Source organism: Electrona antarctica, assembly GCF_951216825.1.
Source record: "Electrona antarctica genome assembly, chromosome: 17".
Lineage (NCBI taxonomy): Eukaryota > Metazoa > Chordata > Actinopteri > Myctophiformes > Myctophidae > Electrona > Electrona antarctica.
This window is the reverse complement of record NC_136798.1, coordinates 34,692,403-34,712,606: the sequence shown is the minus strand read 5'-3', so window position 1 is coordinate 34,712,606 and position 20,204 is coordinate 34,692,403. Positions and strand designations below refer to the sequence as shown.

Below are 20,204 nucleotides of genomic sequence, written 5' to 3'. Positions count from 1 at the left end.
TCTAAATTGATGTTTAAAGCAGGATATAGAACACAAACAAAACTAGAAAAGCCTGGTAGATTATAGTAACCACTAACTGAAGCAAAGCTTGGAATTCATCTCAAAGCATTTTGTCCTAAAACCAACTGGTTGTCTGGAACTTTCTTGTACGAGGTGTTTAAGGTCTGTTGGTCTCCACATGGGTGATGAGTCCCTGGACCCATGTCTGAGCTGGGTCAGCGCAGATCTTGGCATTATTCCGCATTGTAAACCTAGAACAGACAGACAGAGAGAACATTTCAATATTTGAGATGTTTTGATTTATTTATGTATTGATTCATTGATTGTGAAGTTGATCATATAGTTCTCCGGCCCGCTCCGAATGAGCACTTGTTCTTAGTTCTTCTCTAGCAATAAAAATAACAAAAGGCTATTGTGTCTATACATTTGTACAGTTCTACATAGAACAAATAATATATATATATATATGTTTTAGAGCGTGATGGAAGGGCGGCGTCTCAAGTGAACTTGAGCACCACAGAGCGCGCTAAAGCGAGCAAGTTGCCGTGGCGAACGTTGCGAACGAGCCGACTCCGATTGAGCCCCGTCCGAGCTGCAGCATATATAATGTCGTGGGGAGCGCATTTGCCCCAACTGAGATAATGGGGTGAAAGCCACGCCTCCGTCGCGGTCAAAACAGTAGTAGTGTAATATTTATTCAGATCATTTTTCTAGTAGTGTAGAATGTGTTCAGTGTTTATGTTATGTATTTTTTGTGCAATACTGTACAAGTGTAATGCAATACTCACACAACGCCATCCCTAGCACAGTGAAGGTGTGTGCGCTGGAACGTCTTCACGCCTGCCTTAGGCAGCCGTGCGGTGCGATACTCGAAGCAGCACTCGGCTGGACCAACGCTGTCAGCACTGTCTGGGGGAGCGAGGCAGAGTGAAAAAGAGGCACAGAGACCCATTAGTGGAATAAAGAAAAACAAATTTGAACAACAAAAACGTAGTCATCCTTATTTTAAACAACAAAAACGTAATCATCCTTATTTTAACGATTAAGGACAGACAAGAAATAACACTTACTCGCTTGGACCAGAACATCCAGAGATGAGAAGATGAGCAGCATGCAGGCCACTGTAACCGCTACGTTCTTCATCCTCATTGCCATCAGCATACTCTATGATTATGAATATGGTCGACGTCTGTCAGTCTATACCTGCCAAGTGGAGTGATCTGTCTCTCTGCAGTTCCCCTCTAGGTCTTTTATCATGTGTCAGGTCCACAATTATTATTAGTGTTGGTGGGGTTAAACTAGTTCCTTGGTGGGTGGTGGAGGGGGTGGATGCCGTAAGTTTGTCAGTTTGTTACTAGAATTAGGGAAACAAACTGTGGTCAATGTGTGAGCATAAAGCTGAGAGGTGTTAATACACTTGAATGTACTGTCATGAACTGTGTGTGTGTGTGTGTGTGTGTGTGTGTGTGTGTGTGTGTGTGTGTGTGTGTGTGTGTGTGTGTGTGTGTGTGTGTGTGTGTGTGTGTGTGTGTGTGTGTATTACACACACTTACTTATTATGCGTCTTATTGCCACAGTATGTGCCAATAAGACGCACAAGCAACAGCATACAGTGGCGACCTAATCTTTTCTGCAGGACAGTCTCTGAAACCGATAATCAAACCTGACACACCTGTAACTTCTGACAAGAATGCACTAGAAGTGCTTCTGGGATGCCAGAATGCACTGCTGAGCCTACTGGAGACGTTGGTTAAAGTAGGACCCCACTTGACAACCCCTGTGAAGTGTCTGTCCAGCTGTCTCGACATCACAGCAAGGTTATAATAGTTAACTAAAACTAACTTAAAAACAAAAACTAGAATTAAAAAAAACATTTTAGTTAACTGAAACTAAATAAAAAATAAAAATAAATTAAAAACGATAACTAAACTGAAACCGTAGTTACCCGTAGTTATAGTTTTAGTTTTTATAGTTTTAGTTAGTTTTTTAGTTTAAAAAACTAAAACTAAACTATAACTAAACTAAAACTAAACTAAAACTAAGCATTTCACCAAAATAAAAACTAAATTAAAAACTAGCAAACCCGCTAAAACTAAAACTAACTGAATTTAAAAAAAAAAAAGCTAACTAAAACTAAACTATAATGAAAAGACCAAAACTATTATAACCTTGCATCACAGTGCTCAAGTCTTCCATCCTTAGGTATATGCGGTCAAGTGCAAGCCTGGCCCAGGGAGTATAGGACGCCCCTGCCTTACAGAGTCCCACGGCACTTTGGACTTAACATCATGTCCTGTGTTTTCGAAATCATGTCTGTCTGTCAACTGTATCGATAGATGATCAGAATAGATGATAATAAATATATATATAACCTTTATTCCTTGGGTCCCTCTGTAACGCCCGCAATTCGAACTCGGGCCTCCCGCGTGAAAGTCCAACATCTTAACCACTAGACCAAAGGGATATCCCTCTGGACTGGGGGAGATATTAGACTATTGAGGCCATCATGCAGGCAGAGGCTCAGAGCCACTCTGCTATACACGTGTGTCGTACATATTGGTAGCTACAGTATATTAGTCCAATGTTGCTGTCTATAAAACCAACGCATTTCACTTGAATAATGTTGATAAATCCACATCGGAATCAACAGTGCAGAGCAAACTTTTGGACCTTGTGCGCTCTGTGTGTGTGTGTGTGTGTGCGTGCGTGCGTGCTTGTGCGCGCATACGGAGAGAGACAGAGAGTTATTTAATGTGCTATTTAATGTAGCGCGCGTAGGCTACACGCTATAACATTTTGCCCTGTGTAGCCTCGCTATTCCTGTGTCGCAGGAGTGAAAGAGGCATCCGTGTCCTGTGTCTGTCTCGCGCTTGTATCACGGCATCCTGCACGTGTGTGAGATGTGAAAATGAATTGGAATAAAGAACAAGTACTCATACTTTAATGCTTAGTATGAGGTATAAAGTACAGCAGCCTTGTGTTCCTAAAACAGACAGATTGGGTATTGGGTAAGACTGACGTTATGTATCTTTCAGGACCTTTCACTGCTTTGTCTCAACCATTACTCAATGGCTCTGGTCTCAGCCACCGCGGTAGATATTTTGACATTCCGCTTTTTTTTTTTTTTTTTTATGTTGCCACTACTGTTGGAGTTTAGTGTGAAAGCCACAAAGATATAATGACAGTAGATTATTTTTTTAAAGACTCCTGTAGTGTGAAATACATAACGATCTGATGACTCACCGACAACTTTAAAACTCCTACAATGTGTAGGGGCCATTAGGGGACACGGGGGAGAACATGTGAACTCCACACAGAAGGCCCTTTCACCAATGACCCCATCTAGGGTATGGGAGCTGCCTGCATGAAGACACGGAGAGAACACACCCCCATCTATTGACCCTAAGATTGTCTGGTATTTTTGTTACAGCTTGAGACAGATAAACATTCCCGATAAATTGCACATACACATTGTAGCCTGGCTCCAGCCCTGAATCGCTAACCATGCCCATTAAGAAAATATGTTTTGACGAAATGAAAATTCAGACTGAGCGTCAGGCTACATATATTGCACATTTACATATAGGCTACAATACTATAAACATGCATGCTGCTATAGATCTAAAAGCATTTACATGAATTCTGGTGATTTCAGTAGTATCGCCAAAGGAACGGACAGCCCCAATTTAGTTGGAGACAACACCTCAAATGTGTTTCTTCTACAGTGGTTTGAATATTAGACCTGCCATTTTGGATTTGACTTCACAGACACACAGTCCATCAGAGGTCAAATCTGACTGAAAACAAACAGAACAGACATGCTCTATGTCCGTGTAAGCTTTATTTGTGCCTGTCTTGATGTTTATGTCAGTTGTATAATTAGCTGCTATATGGTCTGTACATCACTTTGGTGAATTTGTTTGATTCCTTTGACTTAACGTGACTTATAGGCTACCATGCAAACACAACCATGCAGTTACCGGAATTGCTTGTTTTATTGTTGAAGAAAACAACGGTTAATATCAACAACTGATCATTAAGATGCACAATTAAAGCACTACATTTGATACATACAAATTGTAAAAATAATAATAATAATACAAAATAAAATTAAAATAACTAAAGGAAAATGCATTTTTATGCTTTCTAAATTGATGTTTAAAGCAGGATATAGAACACAAACAAAACTAGAAAAGCCTGGTAGATTATAGTAACCACTAACTGAAGCAAAGCTTGGAATTCATCTCAAAGCATTTTGTCCTAAAACCAACTGGTTGTCTGGAACTTTCTTGTACGAGGTGTTTAAGGTCTGTTGGTCTCCACATGGGTGATGAGTCCCTGGACCCATGTCTGAGCTGGGTCAGCGCAGATCTTGGCATTATTCCGCATTGTAAACCTAGAACAGACAGACATAGAGAGAACATTTCAATATTTGAGATGTTTTGATTTATTTATGTATTGATTCATTGATTGTGAAGTTGATCATATAGTTCTCCGGCCCGCTCCGAATGAGCACTTGTTCTTAGTTCTTCTCTAGCAATAAAAATAACAAAAGGCTATTGTGTCTATTCATTTGTACAGTTCTACATAGAACAAATAATATATATATATATGTTTTAGACCGTGATGGAAGGGCGGCGTCTCAAGTGAACTTGAGCACCACAGAGCGCGCTAAAGCGAGCGAGTTGCCGTGGCGAACGTTGCGAACTTCGATTGAGCCGACTCAGCCCCGTCCGAGCTGCAACGTATATAATGTCGTGGGGAGCGCATTTGCCCCAACTGAGATAATGGGGTGAAAGCCACGCCTCCGTCGCGGTCAAAACAGTAGTAGTGTAATATTTATTCAGATCATTTTTCTAGTAGTGTAGAATGTGTTCAGTGTTTATGTTATGTATTTTTTGTACAATACTGTACAAGTGTAATGCAATACTCACACAACGCCATCCCTATCACAGTGAAGGTGTGTGCGCTGGAACGTCTTCACACCTGCCTTAGGCAGCCGTGCGGCGCGATACTCGAAGCAGCACTCGGCTGGACCAACGCTGTAAGCACTGTCTGGGGGAGCGAGGCAGAGTGAAAAAGAGGCACAGAGACCCAATTAGTGGAATAAAGAAAAACAAATTTGAACAACAAAAACTTAAGGTGGCCTTACACTAGCCGATTCTTTTCAATCTGAAATCTGATAGCACCACACACTACAGGATAATCGGAGCGGGGCAGAGCAAATATCAAACATGCTTGATGTTGATCGGGTCGATCCCGATCGCGCCCCGAGCAGATCGATTGAGTCGGGCACCCCCCGAGCGTCAAAAAATGCCCGATTATCGGCTAGTGTAAGGCCACCTTTAGTCATCCTTATTTTAAACAACAAAAACGTAATCATCCTTATTTTAACGATTAAGGACAGACAAGAAATAACACTTACTCGCTTGGACCAGAACATCCAGAGATGAGAAGATGAGCAGCATGCAGGCCACTGTAACCGCTACGTTCTTCATCCTCATTGCCATCAGCATACTCTATGAATATGGTCGACGTCTGTCAGTCTATACCTGCCAAGTGGAGTGATCTGTCTCTCTGCAGTTCCCCTCTAGGTCTTTTATCATGTGAATATTATGTGCCAGGTCCACAATTATTAGTGTAGGTGGGGTTAAACTAGTTCCTTGGTGTGTGTGTGTGTGTGTGTGTGTGTGTGTGTGTGTGTCTGTCATAGCCACCAATTACACAAATTCCTCTGTGACGGTCAAAGATGCATCAACACCACGAATAAATATTGCCAACTGAGCGACATCCGTCACGTCAGTGCTCTCATCAATAAAGAGAGAAGGCAATAAATGACTTGACTTTGTCCTTTAGTTGACTGTGCAAATCTTCTGCAATGTCTCCAATTCTGTCTGCAATAGTATTCCTTGACAAACTGACATTAGCAAACAACTGTCTCTTCTCAGGTACCAGCATCTCAGCGGAGGTCAGTATGCATTCTCTGATAAATTCCCCTTCGGAATACGGCTTTGATGCGGCAGCAATCTTTTGGTGAATGAATGCTGAAACTGTATTACCTGGACTCTTATTTATGGTGCATGGGGCCATTATAATGTTAATGAGGCATGATCATGGACGGCTTCAAATGGCTCACTTTGATTTTCTTCCCACAATAGGCCTATATATCAATTTATAAATTGTGTGTTTTTTTAGAATAGTAGCTACTATCATTATTGACTTTCAATATTATATTATTATAATTTGAGAGATGCTAGTTTTGTTGAAGAATCAAACATCTGTATTTATAGCACGTTTAAAACAGAAGCTGACCAAAGTGTTGTAGCCTCAGGCATATAGCAAACAGCATAGCATATAAAATATAAAACCCATGACACAATCAGAAGCACCAATAAACCATTTGAATATAGAATTAAAAAAAAAACAGTAGGTGGAATTCGTTTTGTTCCCATCATGTTATTTTTTTGGAGTGGGTCGAGTGATACATTTGCCAAATACTGCCTTCACTTTAATTTGTAAATGGCTACTACAGCCTTTTATTTTATGCAGTAATGCAGGCCGTTTTAGACCTGAGATGAGATTCTAAGCTTGGACCTTTTCCTACAACACATGCGTTATCATGGAATGGATCCCAACGCAGTTTTAGGAAAACCCCGATGTGATTGGCCAGTAGTCGCTGTGATTGACAGGGAGAGGGAGAGGGGGAGGGGTTTGTGTTATTTTTCCTACAACGCCTTTTTTTCAATGACACACGCACTCACTTGTTGTGTACGTGTGTGAGTGAGTGAGAGAGAGAGAGAGAGAGGTGTGTGTCTTATGGTACTTCACGCTTCCCGACAGAGCAATTGGGAGAGAGACCTAGGCTGCATTCCACAAATTCTTCACACTTTTAAACCATCTCCGTGGTCATCATATGAGCATACCTAACAATGGATGCCAAACAAATTCTCATTTTTGTGTGTTTTTATATCAAAAGTCCATAAAAATATTTTTTGTATTACTTCCTGAAAACGAAAACGTGCTGCGTGATGACGTGTCGAGGCCCACATCGATAAAAGCCAATAAAAATGAAGCTCACCCGTATCCTCTCCATATGTGCGCATCCGTGCAGCACAGCTGCTTGATTGATTGATTGATTGAAGAATTTATTAACAGTTTGCAGAATTACAGGCAGAAAGCACAAACTCAATACAAAGGCTGTTAACTGTGAGTGGACGACCCAATTAAGCATTACACTTGTTTCCAATAGGGTCCACCATGTTCAAATCATCAAAACATTTAGAGACGTACAAATAGACACTTCTATAGACAGAACAGGAATTCATCATAAAGGAGGTAAAAAGGGAAAAGAAACATATACAGTGAGGGGAAAAAAAGGGGGTGGGCGGTGGGGGGGATTCACGTTCAGCTCCGTTAATTTGTTTGTTTTCCTTGGAGGAGCTGCGTTGGGTCCCCAAGTCGGCTCCGTGGCCGTACCTTGAGTTGGCTGTGTGGCCGTGACCGTCTCTTGTGTTGTCCTTGCGTTGGGTCCCCAATTCGGCTCAGTGGCCATACCTTGAGTTGGCTGTGTGGCCGCGACCGTCTCTTGTGTTGTCCTTGCGTTCGTGTTTGAGGGATTCCGATTTTACAGGGGCCAGTTTCGAATTGCAGCCGTCCGTAGGTGCCCTTTGAGAGCGGTTTTGAAAGAGTCAAGGGATTCGCATGTCTTAATGACAGTTGGTAGGGCGTTCCACATTTTGGTGGCATAGGAGCGAAAAGAATTTAGTCCCTTGTTTGTGCCGAATCTGGGTTGTACATGGTTCGTTGCACTCCCTCTGGTGTTGTGGGTGTGGACTTCGTTAACATTAAGGAAGTATCTAGACAGGTACATGGGTATCTTGGTGGTGTATCGAATCTTGTGGACCAGACCCATTGCAAGATGCTGTACTCTGTCGTCGACCCTAAGCCATTCCAGCCTGTCGAAGTGGGCAGGGGTGAGGTGGGTTCGGGGGGCTAGGTCAAGTAGGAGCCTGACCAGTTTGTTTTGGGAAGTCTGGAGCCTGGTTTTAAGGGCCTTTGAGGTGCTGTGGTACCAGGAGGTGCATGCATAGTCAAAGAAACCCTGTACAAGGGCTCCTGTTAAGGTCTTCAAGGTGTTTTTGTTGACCAGTGAGGAGATCCTGTAAAGGAATCTTGTTCTATGGTTGACCTTTTTGATTACGTTCGCGGCCATTTTATCACTGGAAAGATTAGCCTGGATGGAACCTAGGTAGGTAATTTCATCTTTACGTGTGATAACATTGTCACCCACTTTAACCAAGAAGCCATTTGCCTTGCTGAGATTACTATTAGAGCCAAAGAGAATGGATTCAGTTTTTCCCAGGTGTAAAGATAGTTTGTTATCAGCGAGCCAGGTGCAGATTCTACCGAGTTCAGAGCTGAGGGCATTTTCAACCTGCAGTTTGTCCCTGTCCGAGACCAGCAGTGCTGAGTCATCTGCGAACAGGAACAAGTTGCAGTCACAAGCTGAAGTCATGTCGTTTACATATATTAGGAACAGTAGAGGCCCTAGTATGCTTCCTTGTGGAACGCCACAGCTCACTGGGAGGGGGGGGGACAGTGTTCCGTTCACTTCCACCATCTGTTCTCTCCCCTCCAGGTAGGATTGCATCCAGCTCACTGATGTGCTATCGAAACCAATTGCTTTTAGCTTGTTAACCAGTATGGAGTGGTTCACGGTGTCAAAAGCCTTTTGGAGGTCCAGCTTGACCATGCCGCAGTATTTGCCAGCGTCCACCTCTTGTTTGATGTGGTCGCTCAAATAGAGAAGGCATGTGTCAGTGGAGTGGGATGTTCTGAAGCCAGATTGGAACTCGTACAATAATTTATTAGTGGCAAGATACTTTTCAACCTGTTCATAGACTATTTTTTCCATCACTTTCGAGATGGAACTAAGAATAGAAATAGGGCGGTAGTTGCCGGGGTCTAATTTACTCCCTTTCTTGTGCAAGGGGGTTACTTTGGCCAGTTTGAAATCTTGGGGGACCTGTCCCTGTTTGATGGAGAGGTTTACTATGTGGGTGATGATTGGAGCTATAGAGATGGCTGAGTCTCTGAGAAATTTGGAGGGAATGTTGTCATGGCCTGTGGCCTTGTGGGGTTGGAGGGCACTCAGTTTCTTAATTACCTCATCAGTTGTTACCATAACTAGTTTAAAATCGTCTTTACAAACACCTAGGTTTCTGTAGAAGGTTGTAATGTGCTCTACACCAAAGAGCCCAGAGTGGGAGGGCAGTTTGTTAACCAGAGTTGTTGCTATGTTTGTAAAGAAGATATTGATTGCTAAATGCTATTGATTACATAAATCCTCCGTTTTTATTCCCATTCCAGATAACATCCAGACAGTGTATTACTCGGTTTCAACTTAATCATCACGCTAAAATATGTATCTGAAAACATTATAGGGTAGAAATAAGCCACATAACAGTAAACTGGTACAGCTGGCCGTCTATTTGATTTGTAAACAAACACACACCACGCTGCTGCGTATAGCATAGCAACAGTCCCTAGCTACCGTCCCATCGCCTGAAGGGATGCGACGCTCTGATTGGTTCAGAAACTTCAGACCGGTGTTTCAACTTGAATCCGTTTGAAACTTCAAAATAAAATGTCCACCATTTCCGTTTCACTGCACCTTTAACACTTAACCCCACACAGCTGGAGCAATTAAGGCACTCGGCTAGAGAAGCAAGGGAGGGGGGAGCTCCCCCCTCCCTTGCTTCTGTAGCTGCTCAGCCTCAGAGCATTGGCTAAGTCGCTAAGAGGTAGTGTTAAATCAGGCGGCCCGCGGATCGCCACTTTGACACCCCTGCTCTATAGGGTGAAAACTAAAGAGGCAGAGCAGAGCTGCAGAAAGATAAGACTTTCATAACTTGTGTTAACAGGCAGTCAGAAGGGCCTATAATTTCTTGTAGAAATCGGGCAAAAGTGATATTATAATCTATATTTTATCTGCGTGGAAACTGCCTTTTTGAGAAATTCCAGTCAGGTTTCCGTGCTCTGCATAGCACAGAAACGGCTCTCCTGAAAGTGGTCAACGGCCTTCTTATGGCCGCAGACTCGGGATATTGTTCCATCATTGTCCTGCTGGACCCGACCGTGGCCTTTGATACTATTGATCATGCTGTCCTTATCAGCCGGCTGGAATACTGTGTGGGCATATCAGGCACCGCCCTGGAGTGGTTTAAATCGTACCTCACTGGCAGACACTTTTCCATCGGGATTGGTGAAGCAACCTCATCTCTAGCCCGCCTACACTGCGGTGTCCCCCAAGGCTCCATCCTAGGCCCCATCCTCTTTTCATTATACATGCTCCCCCTCTGCGACATCATCCGCAGCCATAACATTCAATTTCACTTCTATGCCGACGACACCCAATTGTATCTCCCCATCCTAAAGACCCCTCCAGTATATAAAAACTCCACGCATGCCTCGCAGACATAAAGAACTGGATGTCAATCAATTTTCTACAACTAAACGACTCTAAATCCGAGGTTCTCATTTTTGGTCCACCCCAAGAAAGAGCCATGTTAGCGCAAAACCTGGCCTCTCTTACCCCAAATGTAAAGCCCTCCGTGAGGAACCTTGGTGGTATCTTTGACCCCGACCTCAATTTTGAAGGCCATGTAAAAAAGGTCATTCAATTATCATTCTACCACCTTAGAAATATCGTCAAAATCAAGCCCTTCCTATCCACCCCTGACTTAACTAAAGTAATCCATGGATTCATTTATTCACGTCTCGATTATTGCAAGATATAGCACGAGGAAAGCGCTCGCCGACGCCTTCCTGACCGGTTCTGAATATCAAGCAGGTTTGATATATGGGCTCTTTCACCGACTGGACATCCAACCTATACAGTATGAACTGGGTTTGTCGACCGCACACCGAGAAGGCCATATAACAGCCAATGAGAGCACAGGACAGCTGTGCTCACTGACACTGCCTGTCAGACCCTAGCTGGTCTCCGAAATAAGCAGGCTGGGCAGATGCAGAGGGGGGGGGGGGGGGGGGGTGCTTCTGGGATGCCAGAATGCACTGCTGAGCCTACTGGAGACGTTGGTTAAAGTAGGACCCCACTTGACAACCCCTGTGAAGTGTCTGTCCAGCTGTCTCGACATCACAGCAAGGTTATAATAGTTAACTAAAACTAACTTAAAAACAAAAACTAGAATTAAAAAAAACATTTTAGTTAACTGAAACTAAATAAAAAAAATTAAAAACGATAACTAAACTGAAACCGTAGTTACCCGTAGTTATAGTTTTAGTTTTTATAGTTTTAGTTTAAATTTTTTTTCCACACAGAAGGCCCTTTCACCAATGACCCCATCTAGGGTATGGGAGCTGCATGAAGACACGGAGAGAACACACCCCCATCTATTGACCCTAAGATTGTCTGGTATTTTTGTTACAGCTTGAGACAGATAAACATTCCCGATAAATTGCACATACACATTGTAGCCTGGCTCCAGCCCTGAATCGCTAACCATGCCCATTAAGAAAATATGTTCTGACGAAATGAAAATTCAGACTGAGCGTCAGGCTACATATATTGCACATTTACATATAGACTACAATACTATACACATGCATGCTGCTATAGATCTAAAAGCATTTACATGAATTCTGGTGATTTCAGTAGTATCGCCAAAGGAACGGACAGCCCCAATTTAGTTGGAGACAACACCTCAAATGTGTTTCTTCTACAGTGGTTTGAATATTAGACCTGCCATTTTGGATTTGACTTCACAGACACACAGTCCATCAGAGGTCAGATCTGACTGAAAACAAACAGAACAGACATGCCTCTATGTCCGTGTAAGCTTTATTTGTGCCTGTCTTGATGTTTATGTCAGTTGTATAATTAGCTTATATGGTCTGTACATCACTTTGGTGAATTTGTTTGATTCCTTTGACTTAACGTGACTTATAGGCTACCATGCAAACACAACCATGCAGTTACCGGAATTGCTTGTTTTATTGTTGAAGAAAACAACGGTTAATATCAACAATTGATCATTAAGATGCACAATTAAAGCACTACATTTGATACATACAAATTGTAAAAATAATAATAATAATACAAAATAAAATTAAAATAACTATAGGAAAATGCATTTTTATGCTTTCTAAATTGATGTTTAAAGCAGGATATAGAACACAAACAAAACTAGAAAAGCCTGGTAGATTATAGTAACCACTAACTGAAGCAAAGCTTGGAATTCATCTCAAAGCATTTTGTCCTAAAACCAACTGGTTGTCTGGAACTTTCTTGTACGAGGTGTTTAAGGTCTGTTGGTCTCCACATGGGTGATGAGTCCCTGGACCCATGTCTGAGCTGGGTCAGCGCAGATCTTGGCATTATTCCGCATTGTAAACCTAGAACAGACAGACATAGAGAGAACATTTCAATATTTGAGATGTTTTGATTTATTTATGTATTGATTCATTGATTGTGAAGTTGATCATATAGTTCTCCGGCCCGCTCCGAATGAGCACTTGTTCTTAGTTCTTCTCCAGCAATAAAAATAACAAAAGGCTATTGTGTCTATACATTTGTACAGTTCTACATAGAAAAAATAATATATATATATATATGTTTTAGAGCGTGATGGAAGGGCGGCGTCTCAAGTGAACTTGAGCACCACAGAGCGCGCTAAAGCGAGCAAGTTGCCGTGGCGAACGTTGCGAACGAGCCGACTCCGATTGAGCCCCGTCCGAGCTGCAACGTATATAATGTCGTGGGGAGCGCATTTGCCCCAACTGAGATAATGGGGTGAAAGCCATGCCTCCGTCGCGGTCAAAACAGTAGTAGTGTAATATTTATTCAGATAATTTTTCTAGTAGTGTAGAATGTGTTCAGTGTTTATGTTATGTATTTTTTGTACAATACTGTACAAGTGTAACGCAATACTCACACAACGCCATCCCTAGCACAGTGAAGGTGTGTGCGCCGGAACGTCTTCACGCCTGCCTTAGGCAGCCGTGCGGCGCGATACTCGAAGCAGCACTCGGCTGGACCAACGCTGTCAGCACTGTCTGGGTGAGCGAGGCAGAGTGAAAAAGAGGCACAGAGACCCAATTAGTGGAATAAAGAAAAACAAATTTGAACAACAAAAACTTAGTCATCCTTATTTTAAACAACAAAAACGTAATCATCCTTTTTTTAACGATTAAGGACAGACAAGAAATAACACTTACTCGCTTGGACCAGAACATCCAGAGATGAGAAGATGAGCAGCATGCAGGCCACTGTAACCGCTACGTTCTTCATTTCCATCAGCATACTCTATGAATATGGTCGACGTCTGTCAGTCTATACCTGCCAAGTGGAGTGATCTGTCTCTCTGCAGTTCCCCTCTAGGTCTTTTATCATGTGAATATTATGTGCCAGGTCCACAATTATTAGTGTAGGTGGGGTTAAACTAGTTCCTTGGTGGGTGGTGGAGGGGGTGGATACCGTACATTTGTCAGTTTGTTACTAGAATTAGGGAAACAAACTGTGGTCAATGTGTGAGCATAAAGCTGAGAGGTGTTAATACACTCATCATGAACTGTGTGTGTGTGTGTGTGTGTGTGTGTGTGTGTGTGTGTGTGTGTGTGTGTGTGTGTGTGTGTGTGTGTGTGTGTGTGTGTGTGTGTGTGTGTGTGTGTGTGTGTGTGCGTGCGTGTTACACACACTTACTTATTATGCGTCTTATTGCCACAGTATGTGCCAATAAGACGCACAAGCATGCAACAGCATACAGTGGCGACCTAATCTTTTCTGCAGGACAGTCTCTGTAACCGATAATCAAACCTGACACACACTTTTTTGCATATGCTACCATAAAACAAATGGAAAAATACACTTTTAATGATCAGCGATCATGCTTGTGTGTGTGTGTGTGTGTGTGTGTGTGTGTGTGTGTGTGTGTGTGTGTGTGTGTGTGTGTGTGTGTGTGTGTGTGTGTGTGTGTGTGTGTGTGTGTGTGTGTGTGTGTGTGTGTGTGTGTGTGTCTACTTTTGAAACGGCAATAATTAGCTGGGTTGAACAGTTCTGCTGTTTCTGACACTCAGAAACAGCAGTCAGACATTCCAGCAGTGAGACGCGTCAGACATTCCATTCAATGGAACTCTTTTATTCTCACAGAACAAGGTGAGAAAAGGTCAATCACCTCAGCTGCAGGTCAATCACCAAATTAATGTGCAGTTGTGCATGGGAGATTTTGGAGAGGGACAGCAGAACATTTTAAAAAAAATCATAACTTCTGACAGGAATGCACTAGAAACTTTTTTTTTTACATGATTGTGACACTAGTTAACTCAGTTTGCTGGGGTCACCGGACCCCACTTTGAGAACCAATGCTCTATAGGGTGAAAACTAAAGAGGCAGAGCAGAGCTGCAGAAAGATGAGACTTTCATAACTTGTGTTAACAGGCAGTCAGAAGGGCCTATAATTTCTTGTAGAAATCGGGCAAAAGTGATATTATAATCTATATTTTATCTGAGTGGAAACTGCCTTTTTGAGAAATTCCAGTCAGGTTTCCGTGCTCTGCATAGCACAGAAACGGCTCTCCTGAAAGTGGTCAACGACCTTCTTATGGCCGCAGACTCGGGATATTGTTCCATCCTTGTCCTGCTGGACCCGACCGCGGCCTTTGATACTATTGATCATGCGGTCCTTATCAGCCGGCTGGAATACTGTGTGGGCATATCTAGCCCCCCTACACTGCGGTGTCCCCCAAGGCTCCATCCTAGGCCCCATCCTCTTTTCATTATACATGCTCCCCCTCGGCGACATCATCCGCAGCCATAACATTCAATTTCACTTCTATGCCGACGACACCCAATTGTATCTCCCCATCAATCCTAAAGACCCCTCCAGTATATAAAAACTCCACGCATGCCTCGCAGACATAAAGAACTGGATGTCAATCAATTTTCTACAACTAAACGACTCTAAATCCGAGGTTCTCATTTTTGGTCCACCCCAAGAAAGAGCCATGTTAGCGCAAAACCTGGCCTCTCTTACCCCAAATGTAAAGCCCTCCGTGAGGAACCTTGGTGTTATCCTTGACCCCGACCTTGTCTCTCCAACAAATCCATCCAACGTCTACAACTAGTTCAGAATGCCGCAGCCCGAGTCCTGAGCGGTACAAGAAAATACGACCACATCTCACCAATCATGGCATCCCTGCATTGGCTCCCAATCACTTTTAGAGTTGATTTTAAAATCCTACTATTAACTTTAAGGCCATCTCTGATCTGGCCCCATCCTACATATCTGAAATACTCAAGCCCTATGTCCCACAGCGCACCTTAAGGACCTCAGACAAGGCGCTCTTAGAAATCCCAACTTCTAAGTTGAAAACAAAAGGTGACCGGGCCTTTGCACTTAGAGCCCCAACTCTTTGGAATGCCCTCCCCCCCGAGATAAGGCTCGCAGAATCCGTCCCCCGCTTCAAATCCCTCCTAAAAACTCACTTTTATAAAGCTGCCTTTAACACCTAAACGTTTTCTAAACATTCCCTATTGTTCTTATGTCCTACTGCATTTCTGTACACATTTCTGTGTATCCAAATGTACAATAACAATAGTCTGGTTGCCCTGTTAGGGCAACCAGACTATTGTTATTGTACATTTGGATACTTTGCCGCACTACTCCTCCCACAGTTTTTGCCGCACACACTCGAGCCATATGTCAAATCGACCGGCTTCATCGGGAATCGTGTGCTTGTATTTTGCTAAGAGATCCGTTGTATAGTTTAATTGATATTAATGAATTAGTTCTCCATAGACTTATAATGGGGAAATCGAAGACAAAATTTAAGTATTTTTTTCCCTTGGAGACCGTAAGCGCCATATTTACAAGACTTGGGGGGGAGGTTCATAATAATTATGAAAATTAATTGAAAGGGAATTACATCAGTCGGCCTCATGGTGGCGCTATTACAGCCCACTTTGCGTTTTTCCCTATAACTCTTGAACAGTAAGTCGTCAAATCTACATTTCTTTTTCCATGGATTCCTTGGGTCATGATGCATTTCCACATATAGGCCGCGCCCATTTTCGTCGGGGAAAAAAATCCTGCAAATTTGAATTTTCTCCAAAACACACTTTTGGCTCCTCCTCCTACAGATTTTGTCCAAATCTCACAAGAATCGGCACACATGATCTCCGGACCTATCCGATTAAAAGACCAACTGCAGAATTTTGGTAGTGCGTATACTTCGGCCGTAATCGTCGTCCGAAGTTAGTAGGAGGGGCCTATTTTACAAAAAATGCCACAAATCACGAACGGAATGTCCAAACCATCCCAAATTTGAATCACATGTCCCGGGTGGTTCAATCAACCAAGTTCCAAAAGGAATTCCATTTTCATCCATAGGGGGCGCCGCAAATGCGAAAAGTGTAACCGATTGTTGCAAAAACATGATTTTGGGGGGATAAATCCCCTCCAAATTACTTACGCATGATCACAAGGTTGACGCGACATTGTAATTGGCTAGCAACATTAGTGGGAGGGGCCTATGTAAGCGACTGCGGCAACCACACTTTTTCAAAATTGCAACCTTTCCAGTTTATATTCATATTTGAACAGAAAAGAGAGGTCGCACACAATGCATCGCATCGCGACGCATTGTAAGCTTGTAGATCAGCTATTTTCAAATGGTCGAAATGTATATAGGGTTGAAGTGGTTACAGTAATGTATGTTTTTCTAATCAAAATGTAAATCTCCAAAGTAACTAGTAACTAAAGTTTTCAAATAATTGTAGTGGAGTAAAAGTACAAATGTTGGCTCTGAGATGTAGTGGAGTAGATGTAAATGTATTGGAAATTGGAATACAGTCAAGTAAAGTACAAATACCTCAAAATTGTACTTAAGTACATTATTTGAGTAAATGTACTTAGTTACTTTCCACCACTGGGTTAACGGCAGGAGGATGAGTTAACAACACGTCAACAAAGAGAGAAGTATATGACCAAGCTGTCCGTCTGATGACAAAAAAGATTACGAAAGAAAGGAGAGAGAAGTATGACTAAGACACAGAAGTGGTCAATGTTATCCTCAACTTCATATTGACATCTGTTGTCCAGATCATATCTCACACCAGGGCTGCAGGGCTGAATCATTCAGCCCGCGGTAGTCAAGTCATACACCCAGCGCCAGGCCACCCTATCCCTATACCCACACGCGTGTACGTTTGGATTACAACAGAACCATAGAGTATAGACAGAGTTGCGACATTGAGGGGGCAGAAAACAGCCCGGTCACGTGGTTCATGTACTCGCGCGAGCCCTATCGAGACCTATCGACTACAATAGATCTCTTAAATACCCTCCGAATTACTTACACATGATCACAGGTGTGACTTGAAATTGTAATTGGCTAGCAACGTTAGTGGGAGGGGCCTATGTAAGCGACTGCGGCAACCACACTTTGCAATTTTTTTAAATTGCGACCTTTCTAGTTGTAAACTGTTGTTTATGGTGTGCACTGCATTTGTTCTTATTTTTTTGTAAAGCACTTTGTAACCTCGTTTTGCAAGGTTCTATATAAATAAAGGTTTATTATTATTATCCAATTGGTTTGAGTTTGGTCCTCCTAATGATGTGTCTTTTCTGTCCTGTTATGTGTAGGAAAGGGCCAGCCCAACCTACCAGGGGTGTGTCCATGGGACGAGACACACCTGACTCCACTTGTCCCTGGAGTATTCAATCAGGCTGGCCAAAGCATAAAAGCACTCTTTCTCTCTTTCCCACCAGGCAACAGCTTTTGTTTGGTTGCTTTTGGTCTTGCTTTTGCACTTGCAGAGCCACTAGCAGAGCCACTAGCAGAGCCACTACACATTCACACAACTACTCATACTCCTGGCTATTCACACCATTGTATTGTATATTACGGTATGTATAGTTTTGTCTTTATTTAGTTAAAATAAAATAATTTAAGTTCCTGTGTGTCGTCTGCCACCTTTGTCATGATTGTTGAGCCAGTTCAGTAGTGGAGTGGTGAAAGTCAAGAAGTATTATACCAATACTCAGTAATACTCAGATGTAATGATTATAATTAAGCAGGGGTGGCTAGTAACAAAGTACATTTACTTACTTGAGTACTGCAGCCTACTTAAGTAAATGTAGCCTACTTCATTATTGCCCACCAATGCTGCTTTAATCATTTGAAATAATTAATATAGGATATTGAGCACTGCAAACTTAAAAAAGACAGAACATTTTTCATATTTTACTATCATTCCAATATAATCTGAGACGTCATAGGCTATGCTTTATTGTCCAATCAGATTCTAGCCGGCTGTGGCGGGATCCTCAAATGATGTGAGGCTCATCTCGAGCGGGCTGGTGCACGGCCAGACCTACAAGCCCACAGCATGTCCCATCCGCACTTCTGCCAATGACATCTTCCATGTCTTTTTCCCCAAGGACTCTGGATGGCGCTGTTGGAGCTAACCTATGGCTCATCCTTGGTTCCGGGGGTTCCTGGAACACCACGTGACACGTCGATCACATGACCAGAAAAGAAAAACTGCTTTCCCAACCTTGTAGGAGCCCGCATGGAAAACACCACACCAGAGCCTAGCTTTCAACGTATGGATCATCATTATTTGCGATTCTAGCACATCTGTGAACGTACTTTGAGGGCACCGTGTGCGCGGAATGAAGCGACGGAGAATATTCTATGATCTTTCAAAGGTAGGTGAAAAACGCTCTGAATCCTGGCAGAAACATGGCTGCCATAATGTGTAAAAGGCTTGTTAGCTGAGCTCTGATTGTTTTTTTGTTAAGGTCCCTCGAATCATGATCATGGCAACGAGGCTGTGTCCCACTGTTGTAGAGTAACACATAGGCCTACTGAAAGAGGCACCCATGCAGTTAATAATAATAACAATAATAATTGTGACAGCAGGTCACACTATGAAAACATGCATTTCCTGTTAGTTAGTTGGTCACCCCCAGGCATGACCGGTCATGCCTCGTGACATGATGTCATCAATATTAAGCCCATATATGGAGATTGACCTAAAAAAAGATCTCCATATATTAAGATGACCTGTTCTGACATTATGTTGTTCCTTCCCCATTCCTCCTTCCTCTTCGATGTCTACCTTTAGACTGATACCTGTCCATTTAAACTCTAGAAGGGCCTGCCCCAAAGGTCTTAGAGCAGCCGCGCCCGGCAGCCGCCGAAAACTAGAGTTCTCAACAGGCCCGAAAATTAAGGCCCTATATGGAGCTGACCTGTTCTGACATTCCATATGTTGATCTGACCTCATCAAACCCTGTACACTCAAGACACGCTCCATATATGGCCAGTACAGAATTCATTCCATATGTCACCCAGGCGGATGCATGCACGCAACCTCGCCCTCAGGCGTCTTACTAGTAATAATAATAATGTATTATTATTAATAGTAATTATTATTACATTAGCTTACTGTTTCTGCCGGTGTTACTATGCTATCTGTGTTATAACATGGGGCGGCAGTGGCTCAGGGGTAGAGTGACTGGATGGGTCAGTTCGAACCCGGGCTCCTCCAGAGTTAGTGTCGAAGTGTCGACACTTTGCTCCCAATGTGCCAGCTTGCATGGTTTCCATCGGCATTGGTTTGTGAATGTGTGTGTGTGTGTGTGTGAATGGGTGAATGTACTGCACAATCTCTGTAAAGCGCCTTGGATAAAGGTGCTATATAAATGCACCATTTATAACAATTATAACTTTTTATGAATATTATTCAGCTTGTGGATTCATTCATTCATTCAATTCATTCATTCATTCATTCATTCATTCATTCAGCCATTTTCAGTACAATCCTAGATTGCTAGTGTTAATTATATACCGTAATATTCCTGTAAAATTGGGTAGAAATGTAAAATATACAATGCCTTTGTAAGTGCATGGAACTATGTTTACCTTGCTTATTGCTAGTCGCTAGACCGTCTGCTAACATGCCAACGTTGTAAATTTGACTGGGATGTGGCAATAAAAGGTGTAGTATCCTATGGTGTCTGGGTGAGACTGTGAGAGATAGCAGATAAGATATGAGAGAGTGAGATACTGTAGCCACACTGTTCAGTGTTTCACCATCAGTGGGAGCCTTTTTCTGGTTGCGGACCAATTTTTATAGGTTCGCAAGTAAATACCACTTTGTTGTTGGATTTTCACAA

General features: G+C 42.6%; 2 protein-coding genes and 1 long non-coding RNA gene across 3 annotated transcripts; all 3 read right to left on the bottom strand.

The window, feature by feature from the left end:
• Positions 1 to 1,339, bottom strand: LOC306941229 (C-C motif chemokine 14-like). The gene is made up of 3 exons (XM_079526564.1): positions 1,071 to 1,339; positions 789 to 909; positions 1 to 251 (listed from the first exon to the last, which is right to left on the bottom strand). The coding sequence occupies exons 1-3, from the start codon at positions 1,159 to 1,161 to the stop codon at positions 158 to 160; spliced, it is 306 nt and encodes a 101-aa protein (XP_079382690.1). The 5' UTR covers positions 1,162 to 1,339; the 3' UTR covers positions 1 to 157.
• A 2,636-nt stretch (positions 1,340 to 3,975) lies between these two features.
• LOC306941202 lies at positions 3,976 to 4,970 on the bottom strand. Its single transcript, XR_013792108.1, has 2 exons — positions 4,935 to 4,970; positions 3,976 to 4,396 (listed from the first exon to the last, which is right to left on the bottom strand). It is a non-coding gene; the product is annotated as an uncharacterized lncRNA (long non-coding RNA).
• A 7,036-nt stretch (positions 4,971 to 12,006) lies between these two features.
• On the bottom strand, positions 12,007 to 13,391 carry LOC306940977 (C-C motif chemokine 4-like). The gene is made up of 3 exons (XM_079526282.1): positions 13,240 to 13,391; positions 12,957 to 13,077; positions 12,007 to 12,417 (listed from the first exon to the last, which is right to left on the bottom strand). Exons 1-3 carry the CDS (start codon positions 13,322 to 13,324, stop codon positions 12,324 to 12,326), a joined length of 300 nt encoding a protein of 99 aa, XP_079382408.1. The 5' UTR covers positions 13,325 to 13,391; the 3' UTR covers positions 12,007 to 12,323.
• Between the last annotated feature and the right edge of the window lie 6,813 nt (positions 13,392 to 20,204).